Source organism: Anabas testudineus, chromosome 7 (assembly GCF_900324465.2).
Source record: "Anabas testudineus chromosome 7, fAnaTes1.2, whole genome shotgun sequence".
NCBI lineage: Eukaryota > Metazoa > Chordata > Actinopteri > Anabantiformes > Anabantidae > Anabas > Anabas testudineus.
The window spans coordinates 18,972,861-18,990,619 of NC_046616.1; the positions used below are offsets into that span (position 1 = coordinate 18,972,861).

Consider the following 17,759-nt stretch of genomic DNA (forward strand, 5'->3'; position numbering starts at 1 on the left):
ATTATCACATAGAAACCACAGAGGAATGAGGTCATGTTTAAATAGCTTATTGTTACCTCCCGTGTTCTGCAGGGCTTTACCTGACTCTGACCACATTATTATTTATATTTTTATTATTATTGTAATAGTGGTGATGAGGTCACCTACCTAATAGTTAAGTATTAATCTGAAAACCAAAAATGAACTTTGCTCAAACCTTATCAAACCAAAGCCATCACATTTTCAGATTATAAAGCAGATTGGGTGATTTGTGGTGGTGTTAAGAAACACGTCATCCTGTGTGAAGTGACATCAAGTCAGGAAGTGCTTGTAAGTGTCATTTTAGAGTGCAGACTTTATAAAGCCATGAGATGAGCCTTAAAAGAGTCAACACAGCTGTAAGAGACAAGAACCAAGGGAACCACACACAAGCATTAACATGCATGTAAGATTCATACATGCTAACAGCATCTCGTCTCCATCTCACTGTGTGGTTCGCAGAACTACAGTTACAGTTAACCATGGCTCCTCAGGTAATGCTGTCCGTTGACGTCCCAGGACACAAACTGCTGCTGTCCTCCCCTTATCCTCGTCCACATCAGTGGACAATTTTAGCCCTCTGTGCGGAGTCTGGCCACAGCCGAGCCCCTGGCAGGCTGCCACAGTAAGCTGCCAAAGCTGGAGAGAGAAGGGAGAAGCGAGAGGCGTGGGGATTAGGAGGGACTGGGAGGGCAACCAAGCAGTGAAAGGAGAAGGAGAGAGAGAGAGAAGAGGAGAGGAGAGGGAGGGGGATGGAGAGTATAACTTTGGGAAACATATGACGGGGCAGCACAGGGAACAAACTTTTCTCTCTTGACTGCTTTCTTTTAGACTTTTCCACTTTTCATCACAGACGTCAGTGCGGAAGGAGCGAGGCAAGGGATGATCATTTCCAAACTAACGCGTTACCACCAGAGATTATTTTTGTTCTGTTGATTTTTGTCATTCTCATTTGATTATTACTTCGCTGTCTGAGCGTTGAGGAAGGCATTAAGACACATTTGAAACTTGGCCACAGCTCTCTGCAGCTCATGGGAGCGTGAGGCCAGACTGAAACGCACACACACACACACACACACACACCTGTTGCTGCTGAGAATTCCCTGGGAGTGCAGTCATGGGCATCCGCGTCACTGCTGTCTGAAGGAATCTGTGCGTCGGCATCTGGTGGCGGTCTCGCTGACTGTTACAGTAGAAGTTGACCCCTGCTTGTTCAGGTTAGAGGAGGGCGATGTCATCCTACTACCCGCGCACCAAGGACCTGACTCGCACCAGGCGGTCACTGACAGAGTCACCACCATCTTCTCCATCCCCTACAGACAAAAACTACAGAGTAAGAACATTTGAACATTTATGCTGTCACAAATAAAACAGGGACAGTTTGTTCCTATCTCTCTAATGTGAAGTTACTTTCATAAGGCAGGTAAATTATATATATAATTCTTTTTTAAGTCTTCTTAAAGAAGGCATCTTATTTCCTGCAGGTGTTAGTGACTGATCTATAAACCAGATTCCTTTAGGATGTGCAGGCATCACTTTAAACATTCGCTTGCAGGTTTTTGTTTCCTTTTTGTACTGCTTTATTGTTATTTTCAGACAAAGTCAAGAGTTTGGAAATTAATAGATTAACTGATGTCTATGTGAACACATTTATCCTCAATAACAGCACCAGCGTTACTTCCTATTAATCTTAACTAGTGCATATTTACTGTACATGAAGAAATTCACTGCTCTCGAGTTGTTTTGTTGAATCTGTTTATTAAAACCGCTCATTAGTATATGTTCTGAAGCAATCAGTGCCTGACCACACTTTTATGGTTCTGGCATCCCTTCTGTAATTTCCTGTTTTGTCTTTTGTTTGTTTGTTTTTTTCTAAGTGGCTTATTCTCGTGGGCGTTATTTGACTGTTGTGTTGATGTCGGCACATCGGACTGAGCTGGACACTGTGTGACAGGCACATTTTAAAGTGACGGACAGGAACGTGATCTGCTCTGTTTCGAGGCAGATGCTGTCATGGTAGTCAAGTTGCTAGCTGTGGATGTTGTCATTCCTTTGCTCTCTTTTCAAGACGTGCCAGTCTCTCTGTGCCGTATCCATGGTGAAGCTCAGGCCTTAATTTTCCATGATGTCAGCCCAATCTGAATTGGCAGAGTTTTCATGGGAGAGGAAGTACAATGCAGGGGTGTTGGGTGTTGGTGGGGGGTTCAGGTTCGTGTAGTAAGTTTTTAGCACTTGATGCAGTGTTTTCAACCTTCTTTAGTAAAATACAATGTGTGTTACAGCTGTGAGCAACAGGAAGAGGTATAAACAGGAACACATTTGCATTACTGGATCACACCCATCATTAGGCAGATGTGAGCAGTGGTGGAAAATAACCAAGCACACTGTACTTTGAGTAAACATTTGAGGTACTTGACTATTTCAATTTTATACTACTTAACCTCTCCATACTTGATGCATTTTAAAGGGAAATGCTTGTTTACAGTTTTGCTGATAATGCAAGTATAAAGCTGGTGTCTACAAATTCAGATGATTTCATTAAAATATCTTTCAAGGCCAACAAATTATCCTAGATTGTAAAAAAAAAAGCTTTATTAAAAAAGCTAGGATAGTGCATATGTAGTGATTATTAATCTGGCAGTCAACTGTATTTCATTTTAAAGTGTCCAGCCCCTCGTTCGGGAACCACTGCTCAACAAACTGTACATAAAGACGCTAAAATTAGCTCCAGCTGAACCAGTTACAACAGTAAAAGGCTATGTGTGCATTGATGGATAAATATTATCAGTCTGATAATATTATAGTGTATGTAAGTTAAGACTTTCTCTCCTGTAATTACCATTTTTGGATTGAGTTTTAGTCGTCTATCCACCACTGGATGAGATGCCTTGTATGTCAGAGCTCTTTGATAAGAGAATGACGAAGATAGTAACCAGGAGGTCTTAGATGTATTAAAGAGCTAATAGAGAAGGACAAGTGGGTGAAGTGGGTGAATGTGGAAGAAACGTCTTTTCATGGACGTGTGTGCAGTGTCACTTCCAGTGGTGGGAGTGCAGAGAGAAATTAGACAGTGGAGCACAGATTTTCCTAATGCAGTCATCCAATCAGCTCGGAGGGGGTGATGCTGTGACGGAAAGATGGGGAGAAGTGAGTAAGTGAGCAAACCGCTGTTAACAGTATCACATGTATACTGTAATACTGGAGGCAGTTGTGCTTACAGAGTGCCTGTGGTGCAAGCAAGCGCCCGTTTCCTTCTGTCTGATACTCTGTTGTCTTCTCCCCCAGTCGAGCCACGTGTGCTGCTTCTATATCCCTGCAAAGATTCCCTCTTTTACTAACAATCACTTCTATCAAGCCCTCTGGGCTCACTCGAGATTTCACCGGAATTAAGTTTTTAAGAAACTAATTTCAGCAATTTCCTAATCCTTTAGTGTGAAATAGGTTTGCACACAGGAATGAATCATCTCGAAAGAGTTCATATCCCTCAACGAGCAGGCTTCGTGATAAATTATTCATATAACCAGGGGTCCAATCATCCAAGTTGATTAATGAATAAATACCAAATGTGATGGAGGGATCTTCTCCGTTTTGAACAAAGAGATTGGACTGAGTAAGAGCTCTTCTCGGCTCCATCCGGGGCCCTTTTTTTCATCTGAGGTCATAGAGGTCTGTTTTTTCCTGGATAGCTCTGCTTTAGCACATGACCACATAAGGACAGGCAGCGCTGGCTGATTTGTGTAAACACTTGCTGCGGAATAGTTCCTCTGTACGCTGTCTGAAATATCCCTCATCTCTCCAAATGTGAGCACACCGTGTTCCTTTTTTGACATCAGCTTTCCCTCCTATAAAGCACATGTTTTTAACAAAGTGTACATCTGCCTGCCGTCCAAAACAAGCCTGCACTGCAAGATGTTTATTGCAAAGCTTTTCTAAACAGAGGTGTTTAAAGAGGTTTTTCCCTGGCAGGAGGTCAGTTCAGCATCGTAGACATAGATCAGCCTGTTGTGATATTATAGCACGGCCTCTCTCCTTCTGTCACGAAAATGGAAACAGAGTCAGTTTGTGATCACAACAGACAAGTTGGCAGCCTTTCGGACCACACCAATCACAGCAGACAGGAAGCTTGCCAGGACAGTGTGCTATCAGTCTGTTGCCTGAGGTCAGCTGTTGATCCGTCACTCACAAGATATTTAGCTCCTGATGTCATGATGTCATCTTTATGCTGCAGGCATTTGCTTGACAGCCGCCTATTCTGAAAGATTAACCACGCTCACCGGAGAGCTTTGACCCGTGTGAACCCTGTTAGTGCAGTGTTGATGTGAATTATATCTCACTTGTGCATGCCCTGCTTCCTTCTGGGACTCGACGCCTCCGACGACGCTTTGTTTTTGTTCTCACTTGTCTCAAAATGGAAAATATTTCACATGCCAAGCTTGTGTTTGGTTTTATCAAACGAATAGATCTGCATCTACTGTAACCACGACAGACGCTGTTGCGGTGGCGAGTGATTGAGCTAATATGACTTATTCTTTGTTTTTCAGCATGACAGGCTGTCAAGGTAAGGATTTAGCTTTGATTTCCTCCTCTCCCACAGAACTGCACTTCCTGAAATAAATATATAAATAATAAAGAAAAGGAAATCAGTGTCCTAAATATGTTAGTATTGTGCACTGACCATGCTCCATGTTGCCTCCAGATACGACTCCAGTGGAGAAACGGCAACAGACAAACCAATGGGCCGCACCAGCTCTTATACACGGAGAGAGACGAGGCTGGCTGCCCTAAACAAACAAGAACAAGACTCCACTACCAAAGACTATAAGAAGGTAGCAGCTCTTACTTTTGTTAAAGCCAGCACGTTCCCTTGGGACTGATTCAAAGCTGTCATTCTGGATACAGTATAATTGTTGATCAGAACCAGCAGATGGAGATTTGACTTGACTTTTTAATAATTAGAGCCTTCGACTAGCTGACTCCCACTGACTGAGACAAATAAGAATTTCTGGGATAATCTACTTCCTTTGTCTTATTGTTGTCCTTGTCAGATGTACGCAGAGGCGCTGCAAGAGAATGAGAAGCTCAAGTCCAGGTTGCAGGACAGCAAACAGGAACTGGTCAAGATACGTTCCCAGCTGGAGAAAGTCACTCAGGTACAGATACTGACCAGTCAGAAATGTTGATGGAGACATGACTGTACAGTATTTCACAATAAATAACAACACCATTCTCACTTCTAGAGACACGACAGGATATCAGAGAGATCTACAGCACTTGAATCAGAGAAAAGGGTAAGTGTCTTGGTGGCCATTAGCCAAGTATTAAAATGGATGAAGCCGTTTGCCTTTAAGCTTCCTGTTTACTTCAAATCGTTATCTAATGACTTCCCTCTTTAAGGATCTAAGTTGATTTCTCTTTATTTACAGGAAAAACAAGCTCTTGAAAAAAGAGTGTCAGACATGGAGGAGGAAATAAAGGTGAGTCCGTGCCTGAATAAATTGTGCATACTCACTCTGCGGTTAAGTGGCATCTATTTTGTCTCGACTACAGGTTGTGTTTCATTTATCTCGGTCATGTTTTTTTTATTTTTTTCCCCCCCAATGATAATAAGTCTAACGGTCCTTGAAGGTGCACTCTTCCAGCCAAGCCCCTCTCACCCATTCTAAATCGAGCACGCCTTAAGTGTTTTCACACAGCAAAGCACATACTGTACATATAGCACACCCTAGGGTCAGCCAGGTGGGTTTGGACTCAAGGAGAGGGAAGGTTAACGCTTCAGGCTCATTAACCACAGTGTTCTGCTGGGCTGCTTCCTGCCAGGCTAAGGAGGAGCCTGTGCTGCTGCTCCCCTGCTCCACTTATCCCACTGTTGGGGTGAACATTGTGACCTAGTTCCAGCTGAATACCAAACCCCGTCCAAGAGCAAAAGACCTGCTTTTGTGAGACATTCCTCAACTGTACTGCGTCTATTCTGCTTCACAATGAAGCACAGGACAGAGCAGCCGAGCCATTTTAGGCCTGAGTAGATAGTTTGTATAGTTTGTGGAAGCAGTTTACAAATTTACACAGCAAGAATTTACAGTTCGACTGAGGCAAATCGTATTCCTCTAGAGGCCCGCCACTGATGAGAACAACAGAAACAGGACAGATGCAGCAGTGTGGTTTGCCAGCAACAGATGTTTGACTTTCATGTTGTCGTGGTTCCCTCAGCAGGACGCCCCACTGCGGTTCCGCTGTGGGTACCAGCCCTGAGGGCAGGCGGTCTCAGGGGAAGGGGTATGGTGAGTGGTCACTATGACACAGACGAGTGACTGACACCTGCCTGTCACCTCACATGACTCTGTCTGTCAGAGATTAGGGCATGTTTACACGTGTGGACGCACATATATATATATATATCACATGATTAGTAAGTTCAACTGTAAGAGTACTTTAAGTACTGTGAATGCCACAGTGGTACAGGCACAAACCCTGTTTATTTTCTTCTGATGTCAAGCACCTCAGGGACCCGGCTTGTCGCTCGCTCACTGTCACTCATTCATGTTTAACGAGATGCTGGTATCCGCCACAAGGTGGGGCTGTTCAGTCATAGGATCAGCTCTACACACGCACCGGTGCCACCTACAGGAAAGTAGCAGCAACAGCACTTGAGACCTGCAGGGTAACAGCTGCTGTACATGTTAAAACTGCTCCTGTCATTTTAGCTACATACAAAAAAAAAAAAGAGAAAGTTATTTGCAGGTGTCAACTTCCAGAAGCTGTTACTCTCCTTGCCTATAGATGGCGCACATCAGCACATCTTTATAGCTGTTACTACATCTCCTGCCAACAGTGGATGGAACTTGGGTTGGGGTTTTACCTTTTAAGGTCTTAAACCGCTCGCACTGTATATTTGACTGATTTCATGTGTTTTCTCGTTTATAATACTAATAAAACACTCGTGTTGGTGTCGGATTGGTCTTACATTCGATCCAGAGAAGCTCAGTTGTTTCCAACGGCCTTTGAAACTTAATTATTGGCATCTGCACAGTGTTATTTGCAGGACTCAATAGTGTGGTCAGAACTAATTTAATATCAAAGAGCTCAACACTAAGTGAGCGTCAGAAAGGACTTTGGTGATTATGCATTCTTTCCTCACTCTGTCCTTTCCCTTCCTCTTGCCAAGCCTACCTCCCCAGACACTGTGCTGTTTTACTCTAAATGCATGAACTGTTAAGCCTCAAACAAAGGTTAGTTTCTACTTGTTTTTCGTACATGTGTGTTGCTGTTGCAAGAAGCAGCTGGCTGTCCGAGGACACATTTATGTCTTCAAAAGTGTGTTTTGGCAGTCGGAAATGCTACAAGTGGTGTGTGTGTGTTGGTGTGTGAGTGTGTGTTCTGTGGCTCCCCCTCAGGAATGGTGTCAAACCACAGACTTCTCTGACAAACCACATTGAGGTTTACCTCAAGAAGTCAGGCCAAGAAGGGCGGGGGGGGGGGGGGGGATTAATCATATTCATTTCTAGGCTCCTGTGTAAAGTCTGAAATAGTGGGAGTTTGAGGTTATGTGAATTTCTCTGAATTTTAATTCCCGCTCCTTTGCAAAGCTGTAACATATAATACTGCAGCACCCCACTACTCCCCGCGTCCATCCTTCTCGATATCTCCCTCTTGTATAATTGTTTGTTTATATAAGTCCTTCAGATCTGTTGTTCTTTTCTCGTCTGTGTGGGTGTGTGGGTGCCTGTCTGAGTGGATATGTGCGCAGTTTCCCTGACACTCTTTCTCTTTGCACATGGCCTGGCTCCCTGCACGCTTTTCTCTGTCTGCCCCTGTATCTCTGCTGTCCTCCTCTGTGCAGGCTTTCCCTGCTCTGGCTCAGCTCCAGACCTTGCGGAGGGTGAACGAGTGTCTCCTGGCTGAGAACAGAGCCATGCTGCGCGTCCTTGCCCGCCTCTCTGAGACAGCCTCTATGCCGGAGACGGAGGACCTCTGATCCTCCGACGTCATCTGTCCTCCCTCCCTCGTGCTATCCCCTTCCTCAGCCACATAACTTCTACATTCCTCTGTCCTCCTGGTGCCTCTACAGACCCCTTCTCCTCTGCTGTGTTCCTCTCAGGCAGGTCCTGCACCATCCCGATGCTCATCCCCTCACGCTGCCTTTTCCTCTGCACTCTTTATTTTTTTAACCCGTTCTCTTTTATGACCATCAGATGAAACCCTACTGCCCCAATTACCAAAATATTTCTCATAAGCCTCCTTTGAAGTGTATTTTTAGTTACATTCATGGTGTGTGAGGCTCCCTTAGGAGGTTCTTTCTTTGGTAACGTCTAAAATAAGCATCCGTGGTAGTAATTTGTTCCATGACTCTGACACAGTGAAACACATGAGGGTTCGGTGTAATGTGCTGTATAATCAATTCAGAGGTGTTTTCCAAGGAAATGAAATGACATGTGAGACTTCATTAGCTCACAGGATGAACACGTCCTGTGCTACGGAGTGAGAAACACATATTAATTAGTTTTACTTCATGAACCATGTTAGAGAAAGAATTTAAAGGAATAGTTTAGTTTGTCATTTATAAAAAAGACATTTCTTTCTTTCTGATGATGATAATATCTATCTGTGTACTAAATATGAGGTCACAGCCGGCAGACACTTTAAATTACTTTATCTTAACTGAGCCATTTCCTCCTGCCCAGAGACAGAGGAAACAACTTGACTGGTAAAAGAAAATACAGCCAGCATTTGTTTAATCTACATCACCTCAACTAACTAGTTGTTGGTTGTGGTTTGTATTTACTCTGCAGATGAATGTGGCACTCGTCTTCTTCGAGATTGATTTGTGTACTTGAATTTTAGATTATTATACTATGACCACACAGAACAGTCTCCAAACATGTGATGTGCCACCGGTTACAAGCATGTCGATGCCTGATGCCTTTGCTCATTCACCAGCTCGGGTAACGTGTCACAGCTCGTGCACAGGGCTATTGTTTGTCTCTAGTAGAGGGGAAACACTTTGACAAAGAGGGTGGTTATTTTTAGTCACTGCTCCTCATGAGAGGCCTGACCTACTTTTCAGAAACGGACCCTCTCTCGGTTTCTCTCCTTGACTTTATTTCCACACATCCTGTCAAAGTCACTCCACGCTGCATGATAGAGTACGGTAGAGCACGCCCTCATTGCCTGGCCTCAAACTCTCACACCACTTGTTTGTAGAGATGATTGAAGACCGTGATCATTGATCATTAACAGCCCCAGCTGTACCACCTGAAGCTTTCAGTGCTCACATTCTGATACGGACACAAACTATGATGTTATAATCAGCTTCTAACTTTTTTCTTTCGCTGTCCCAGATCTTAACAGAGCTGAAGTCAGACAACCAGAGGCTAAAGGATGAGAACGGGGCACTCATTCGAGTCATCAGCAAACTGTCCAAATGAAAAGATGTCTGAAGCTCCAGTTCTGTGTCTGCGGAGGTTCTGATTTTTGAATTTTTTTGATGATGTACCGACTTGTAATTTATGAAGATGGACCATTTTGGCTGCATTGCAGATATAAATTTCTAGATCTAAAGAGAAGTGTTGAGATATATAAAAGATTTGATCATGTGTGACGGAGTCACAGTGATTCTTTCTACCTGATTAGTTATCATTTTGTAATATACAGTATATTCACATCATCAAATAGGGACCATTTGTTTAGTTTGAATGCTATTTTGAGGCTCTGTCCAAGGGGTCTGCATGAAGATACTGTATCTAATACCACACCCACACATCACATTGAAACTTTAGGCTTGTTGCTTTGTGCACTGCACATTTTTTAATGTTGTGTTAATTTAGAGTGAAGCCACTTCTGTCACTGAATGTAAATATTTGGTACTACTGAAATAATCACACCATACTGTATCTCTGTAATCATGGCAAAGCATCAAGGTCCTAATGTAAGTCTCCTTCGAGGAAAGTGTAAGATCTGGAGGATCAAAAGGCAAATGAAGGAATATTTATTCACAGCTTCTGTCATTCTTTTTACTTTAGATCTGCAAAATGAAGCTATTACTATGTAAGTTTTGGGTGAAAAACATTGACAAAAACATTCTTTTATAGATGTTTTGATGACATTACAACATCCATGTTTGTTTGTTTTTTACAGTTTTCAGTATTAATCTGAAAGTGCAAAATACAAATTGACAGTGTGACCTTAAATTACTGGGCATCGTAAATCAATCATCTGAATGTTAAAGTTTCCATAATGTAATTTATTGTTTTCCACATTCTGTTCGTCAGTTATTTGTGTTTTCAGTAGCTGAGTGTTAATACTTTTGTTTGCATGTTTTTCTTTTGGCTGTGTGTGTGTGTGTGTGTGTGTGTAAAAGACAGTGCACTATGTTATGGTTCGTAAAATAGATATATTTATTTATTTATGCATTTCTTCGATTTAATCTTTTATCTTTTAATCTATTACTGTTCCTTTTCAAAGAACTAGCCCAGTTCCTTTGGTCGGCCTGTTGCCCATCTTTGTGTTCACTGATGAAAAACACAAATGCTCAAATCATACATGGACTGAAACAGATTTAATTATTGTCTAAACACTGAGTTCACAGTTCTGCTTTGATTCCAGCTTTTAGAAAGCGCATCAGTTTTTAGAGCCAATGTTTACTGGTGCTTTTACACTGCATTATGTTACACTGACATTTCACAACATTCGGGGTGTCAAATATTAACAACATGAAATCGAGAATTTGAAATATAAAACCCGTGAATGAGCCCGCTGCTTTGCAGCTGTTCCTCGTGGAGCAGATCCACCGTGACGTTACCTTCACTTTATTCGAAACATTTCAAAGGAAAGCAGATGAGATCATCCCTATAGCTCCAAACAGAGAGTGTTATTTCTGTACCGTCTCATATTTAATGCATAAAACTGTCAGACTTGGCTTCATATTTAAAATTCTTTTAGCTGTGGTGAGCTAGAGACATGAACGACTTGGTTATCTGTCTTCCACTTACTTAACGGCTGAGCTGACCCCAGCGTTTCTTTACCAAAGTCACGGCTTTGGAGTCCAAGCATGTAACAGCAGTGTCACCTTTATTCACATTCAGAAAGCTGATCTCACAGTTATGAATAAGATGCAGTCCAGTATGAGTCATATTGAACTACTGTATGCAGAATATGGTATTGAACTGTTTGAAATGTGTTCATGATTAATATGCACAGATTGGTTTACTCACTTTGCTTAATAAACTGTAAAGGGATGGAACAGTTTCACTGTGTGATATTCATTTCTTATGCAACAGAAGCAGAGAGATTATTAGGAGCCAGCTGAGCTGAACACACTGAATATTAAACACAGACGGGTCATGGTAATTAAAAGGCCTTTATTTCCTATTTGTTTTTTACAGAACTGGTAACACATATGATAAATTTGTATTAAGTTATTTGGTTCCCTTGGTAACTTTATAAGGATCCCCAACGTTTGTCCACATAAGGGTCAAGAGGAGTTTGTGAGCAACGTTTGTGTCCAGTCAAGGGCTAAAGCATGCGATCCACAGTAGGCACAAGTACTGACATGAACACGCGCACCACGACACTAGACACGAAGAAACACAGCTAGAGGACACAACCTGGCTGTCCCCCGATGCTTTAAAAGATGATGAAGAAGAAGTAGAAGAAGAAGAAGAAAAAGGGAGGTGGTGGAAAGAAAAACAAAGAGAGTCTTGAGAATACGGTTGCACCAGGGATGAGAGGTGGAGGACTAAGCGCTGAAGAAGGGAAACTGGTACGGTCCTGCATGTTTGGCAGTATGCAGTATGTCCATGCTGGAAACATGAAGGCCGGCATTCTTTACTCTCCGGAAAACAAAAGGTAGCTTCAGTGGAGACCTCGACGAGCCTGCTTCCTAGTCAGTGTAACACATATATTCTCTGATGGTACATAGCTGGTTACATATAAACAGGACAAAGACACGAAGGAAAAGCAAATGTGCAGGACTATGACAACATATGTTTGGCATTGATTCAGACAGAGTCCTACATTCTACATTAGAAGTATACACTGCAAAAACAAGCAAACAAAGAAAACAACAACAAATCAAAAGGGACTGCGTGGTTACACATATGCACAAGAATACAAAGAGGAAATACAGCGAGTAATAGAGGAGACGGGACGGCATGTCTCAAAGCGGTGTCTTCACCTGCTGAGAGGCTTCTCAACACATTTCGACATGGTGGTAAGATGCTCTGCTGAACTTTGAATGGTTTCCCTTTTTAAATCCCAGCGTTTGTTAAAAGAGAGAGAGAGAAAGAAGAAAGCAAACACAACTAGCCGCGTGAACGGTGCTCTAAAACTGTCTCTGCACTCTCTGAAACAGCACCCACGTTTCAGATGCAGTTGTGCATAAGGTATTGTACATCTACACAGCTATCAACAGAACAGATAGACCCTCATATTGAAGCGATAACTGATCCTGTCTCACCGCCACACACACACACACACACACACACACACACACACACACACAGATGGACATTTAAGTATGAGTAATGCATCCCGCCATGCAGACCGGTTCTGTATTATTGTCATATATATAAATATTCCAGTGCTGCTAAAGGGCCCACACTTCATTGATGTAACCCACATACACAAACACGCACGGCTCCCGCTCTCTGTCCCCCATAGAACTTGTGATTGTGGTGACCTGAGCAGTGAAAGGAAATAAGAACAAAACGGTGTCTTATTTGTAATAAAATGTGCTATAAATTCACCTGTAATAGCATTTGCCTCATCGCCTGACGCGCTCTGTTCCGCCGCTGTGGAGTCAAGCAGCGGTGACGACGATTGTGGGCAGAGTGTAATCAGATACTGGCAGTATTTGTCGAAAAGCACTGAGATATTGTAACGGAATAACTCTCAGTGCGCGATTTGGTCACACTCTGTAGCATTACACTGAACAGTGAACAGATATAGTATTGCATTTGAAAATGTGCAGTGTCCCAGCACACTGGAGATGGATGGCAGTTTAGTGTTTACTTCAGGATAAAAAAATGTTAAAAATCAGTGACTAAAGCAAAGTAAACAAACAAACAAACAAAAAACAAAAAACTGTTTGACTTAGTGAGAAATACACCCATTCACTTTTTTGCCGAGTTAGATGAGATGCTGCTCTCTTTTCAGTTCGTTAAGTACAAAGCTGGTTAGTTTAGTTTAGCGGAGAGACGGGGAAACAGGACAAACACCTCTATGGACACTGATCATCCAGCCGTTTCCCGCTGCTCCCAGTCTCTATGCTAAGCTAACTCCCGTCTCCTGGAGTGGATATTAAGCTTCTCATTTAACTATAAGCAAAAAAAGGAAACTCAGCATCATATGCACGACATAATAAACTTTTGAATTTCTGTACTTGATATACTTTTTGTGTATGTGAAAATAACTCTATGCATAGTTCTATGGGAGGGATTTAGGCCTAAAACTTGGGTTGCCACTGGTTTAAGTTTCTCTCTTTTTGCTTTGATATCGTTGGAGCTCTGATCTAATCTAACGATCTCTTTTGCTGCTCCCGACGTTTACTAAATGAACCAACATAAACCAGCAGTGTGTTATTGATTGTACATGGAGTCACTAGTACATTCTGTTGCTAAACCTGAAGAGGAAAAACTTAAAGAGTGACCCAGTTAGGCTCACAAATTGCACTCAGTCCAACAATAGATCATATTCACATATATATATAATTTTAGCCGTAATATTGAGAACCTATTTTGATATTTTATCTATTATTGATACTATCAAAACAAGGCATATACATTACTAATCACAATACTGTAAAATCAGCTACGTCTATGAAACAAGGACATCAACAGCTCTGAAAGTAGAAAAAGACACACTCACTCTACTAAACTCACAACTGTTCTCAATGCTCATATATAAAGGAAAATGGATTTTGCCATCTTGATGACCAAACGACCTTTGAACAGAATGCAAAGAGAATCACTGTCCAAGAAAAATTAAGACATGTCTGACTTGTTTTTTTTTTTTTCATAAATAAACTCTAGTTACTCAGCTGAGCTCTGAAGAGTTAGTGCTTGAGTTTTATGGCTTTAGTTTTATCTTATTAATTTATCTTGTTTACACTTACACATATTGTATAATAAACACAGTAAAAGAGACACAGCCGTGAAGGGTTTCAGGTCATTTAAATCAACGTGAGAAGTAAAAACCTCAAAGTGAAGGAAGACAGAAGAAGGGATTCCAAGTCGTATGTGTTCACTGGTATGGGATTCTCTATTTTCTGACCCTTAAACAATGCTTTTAAAGATTTAACAGACTTCATTGAGGGTCAGTACTGGCACAGATAACAACTCATCCTCAACCTTACAGACTTGGAAACCCCCCCCCCCCCCCCCTTCCTAATCTCAAACAACAAACATTTTAAACATTTCTTTAAGCAACAGTAATAAAGATTTTAAAAAAGTATAACATTGGCCTTCAGATCAGTGCTGTAACAAAAGCAATGGCAGATAAATGGAATTAAATAACAAAACAAATAAAAAAAAAAAAAGAAAGAAATTGATCACAAGGAATTAGATAGCAAGCATGCGGCTACATTTTCATCCTACATGAGCTCACACACAGCACTGGACAACACACTTGCTTAAGAGTTTCAGGCGTGGAAAGGTTGTTATTAGTACTCTACTATTGGCATGACATTCTCTCCAATGACCCTCATGGAAAATAAATACACATTTGTTTCATTTAGAAAATATACAGTGCATGTTTTTTCCCTTCGTTGTGTTATTAAATTGACAAATGACACCCATTTACGTACACGAGATATTTTTGCTTCGTCTCTAAAACATGCTCATATGTACAGTATTTTGTATAAACATGCAGTATCAACGTGTTATGAACTATGTATATAGGCAAAACTACACACCGATGAGTTGCTTGATTGCTTCCATGTTGCCCTTTCTTTAGTGTTGCTGCATCAACTAAATAAAACAAGAAAATATATATGGGGCGAAAAAACAGAAATCTAAACATGGTCAGTGTCGATCATTAAAACATAAAGAGTCACAAGTTCCAACAGAGAGAACGATATAAGAGCCAACATTGATTAAACTGCAAAAAAAAAAAAGACAAAAAAAGAAAAAGTTGTCTTGCTGTTTAAAAACTCAATTAGTTTCACACTGGCTTTTTTGTTTTTTTTTTGTTTTTGAAGCACTGATTTTAATTAATAACTAGACCTGCTAGGAGGTGTAGCAGGGTCCAAACACCCTGGAGAACATCTTTAATTAAGCTTCGACCAGATTATTCGCGGCTGATTGGTTTTGGTCAAACAATTGTTTTGGTATTTGTCTTCAGCAGAACATCAATTTACAAATTCGCCACGCCAATTACGGCCTGTGAACGAGCCTCGGAGCCGCGTCCACTTGAAATGTGTCTTTCTTTCTCGCCAGGAGTCCACAGATATGAGAGGAGACCTGTCTGGTTCGCCACACGTGCCACAGAAAAGTTCAATCTCACAACATTTTATCACAAATAAAAAATAAAAAAAACCCTTCAAGGATCAAACAGCAGAGTAATACCCAGTAGTGCAATTAAATTCAACAGTTTGGTAAGCTGTGTATAACATACACATGGATCAGTGCCTTCTTCCAGACTATATCCTTGCAATCAAATGAGAAACGTCATAACTGAACACATACAAAACACATCCTCAAAAAGCTGAAGCACAAAACAAAACAAAACAAACAAAAAAAAAAGGGCTTCGATAATGCACTCCCTTGCTTTTTTATTTCTTTTTTTTTTCTTTTTCTTTAAACCAGCAGCTACGATTAACACAAATAATTAAAGCTCTGGTTTCTGAGGGTCCTTAAATGGAACATCTGGATTTAAAGTGCTTGAGGAATAAAAGTGTTAAAGCATTACGTAAAATAAAATGCACCTGGCTAAATGAAAGGAGAAAAGAGACTGAAGGGAAGAGAAAGAAAAAGAAAGAAACTAAGAGAACAACTCCACTAACTGGAAGGCGTCCCTGGTAGTTGAAAATTGCTTATTTTGTTACTTGGAAGGCTTGTCTCCTTTATGACTGTAAGACGGTTATAGGGATTCCCTTGAAGTAAAACCCTTGTGTCAAGTCCATGACTAATGGCAGTAGCACTGAACGAGCGAGATACAGAATCAGAGGCGTTGGGACGGGAGGTGGTAGCCTGCAGGCAGTAATCGACACCTGGTAAATATCACTGTCAATATCAGTGGTGGCTGGAATCAGTCTGTGTTGTACCCGCTCTGATATTCCCCTTGCTTTTTGTTGTTCGGATGACAGATGCAACCTTTTATCAAAAATACCTGTACACAAATCCCTCCCCCCTCTTTTGTCTTTTTCCTTTTTTTTTTTTGTTTTAAACTGAATCCCTCCCCCCCCTCTCCCCCCTGATGTACCATTTCATGGACAAACTGACAGTAATCGCGTGCCATACGTCACAGAAAAGCAAAAAAGAATAAAACATTTTTAAAAAAACACAAGCGGTTGAGCTTTTGAAGCCAACATTTCTATTTTTCACCAAATGGAGTATTGGAATAATAACAAACCCGTTTAGAAAAAAAGGCATGGAGTTCCAGTTTCCTCTCAGTTTTCCTGAGACGAAGGGTGGAGGGTTAACTAATCGAAAAGGCAGTGTGTCTGTGGGTAACTGGATATACAGTATGCCTATCCCTACTTGCTACCCAACTCTAGGAATGTACTTCAAACGAACAGAATCATCTAGTATGATAACTGGCAGGTGAGGAACATGGTGCACGATACACCCAAGGAATGGACCTGCTTGTGTTATTTCTCTATCATATGGCAGTATAAAGCATTTTATTATTAAGCACTATTCTAAGCAAACTGTGTCGCTAAGGTGAAGGGGTGAGGAGTACAATACGAGTGAATGTATGTTTGATCCCCTCTGTCACCACATTCCCGTATCGCACTCTACCTGTTCTTCATAGTCTGCGCTGTATTCTTATTAATAGAGCCATAACCCCAATACAAAAATAGATCTAAAGGAAATCAACAGTATCTGTCCATCCTGCAACTTCTTCGTCTTCTTTTTTTTTTTTTTTTTTTTTCAGTAACATGATTTAATATTACATTATTCTGGTTTAAACTAGATTTCCCATCACGTCGAATGGTTTCTATGGATCTTTTGAAAGGTGGCGGTGGGAAAGAGGGGTGGAGGGAGCGGATGTGCAGTCGGGGTGTTCTTCTGGAATATACACTGATGTGTGGGGACGTGGGGGAAAATGATGGGAAATGCGTGGGCAGGTAGGTGGAGGTGGGGGGGGGGCGATGTGTTTTCTGGTGGGAGTTTACTTCTTGGCAGTCAGGGCTGCGAGGGAGGCGTCCACCTCCTCCTCCGGCTGCAGTGGATGCCACTGGGCAATGGGGCGACGGGGGTTGGCCAGCATGTCAGACCAGTGTTTCAGCCCGGCCCCTGTGGCCTTGCTTCCCACCCAGATCTTCCCAATGGCATCGTTTTTGCCAATCTTGTCATAATCCAGCACCGTGATCACGGCTTGGATTTTCTGGGAGAACAGAGAGACAGCAGTTCAACGAGGTTCACACGTCCACAGATGTCACTACATTCAAGTCCTGTTAACGTGGTTTATACATGTATATTCTGCTTTCACTCATGAAACATGGATTAGCTGTTACTGTGCAGCAGTCACAGCACAACACATCGAGTGCAGCCCAGACTGTGATCAGTTATTAAAACACATTATCA

The 17,759-nt window shown here is 41.7% G+C and overlaps 2 protein-coding genes across 6 annotated transcripts in view; one reads left to right on the forward strand and one right to left on the reverse strand.

Annotated features, from left to right (window-relative positions):
- Positions 1–775: 775 nt before the first annotated feature.
- On the forward strand, positions 776–11,259 carry LOC113167493 (protein phosphatase 1 regulatory subunit 12B-like). 3 transcript variants are annotated; one of them, XM_026368146.1, is made up of 8 exons: positions 776–1,351; positions 4,560–4,576; positions 4,715–4,844; positions 5,064–5,168; positions 5,256–5,306; positions 5,442–5,492; positions 6,226–6,296; positions 9,354–11,259. In XM_026368146.1, the coding sequence occupies exons 1-7, from the start codon at positions 1,250–1,252 to the stop codon at positions 6,265–6,267; spliced, it is 498 nt and encodes a 165-aa protein (XP_026223931.1). In that variant the 5' UTR covers positions 776–1,249; the 3' UTR covers positions 6,268–6,296; positions 9,354–11,259. The 3 variants fall into 3 exon arrangements, with proteins under 3 accessions (XP_026223931.1, XP_026223932.1, XP_026223930.1); XM_026368147.1 differs by having other exon boundaries at positions 6,229–6,296; XM_026368145.1 differs by lacking the exon at positions 6,226–6,296 and having other exon boundaries at positions 777–1,351.
- A 5,164-nt stretch (positions 11,260–16,423) lies between these two features.
- Positions 16,424–17,759, reverse strand: part of LOC113166743 (synaptotagmin-2-like) — a 45,283-nt gene continuing 43,947 nt past the window's right edge. For all 3 annotated transcript variants that reach the window (XM_026366883.1, XM_026366881.1, XM_026366882.1), the window contains one exon: positions 16,424–17,559. In XM_026366883.1, the coding sequence (XP_026222668.1) occupies positions 17,344–17,559 (216 nt within the window). In that variant the 3' untranslated portion in view covers positions 16,424–17,343. The remainder of the gene's footprint in view (positions 17,560–17,759) is intronic.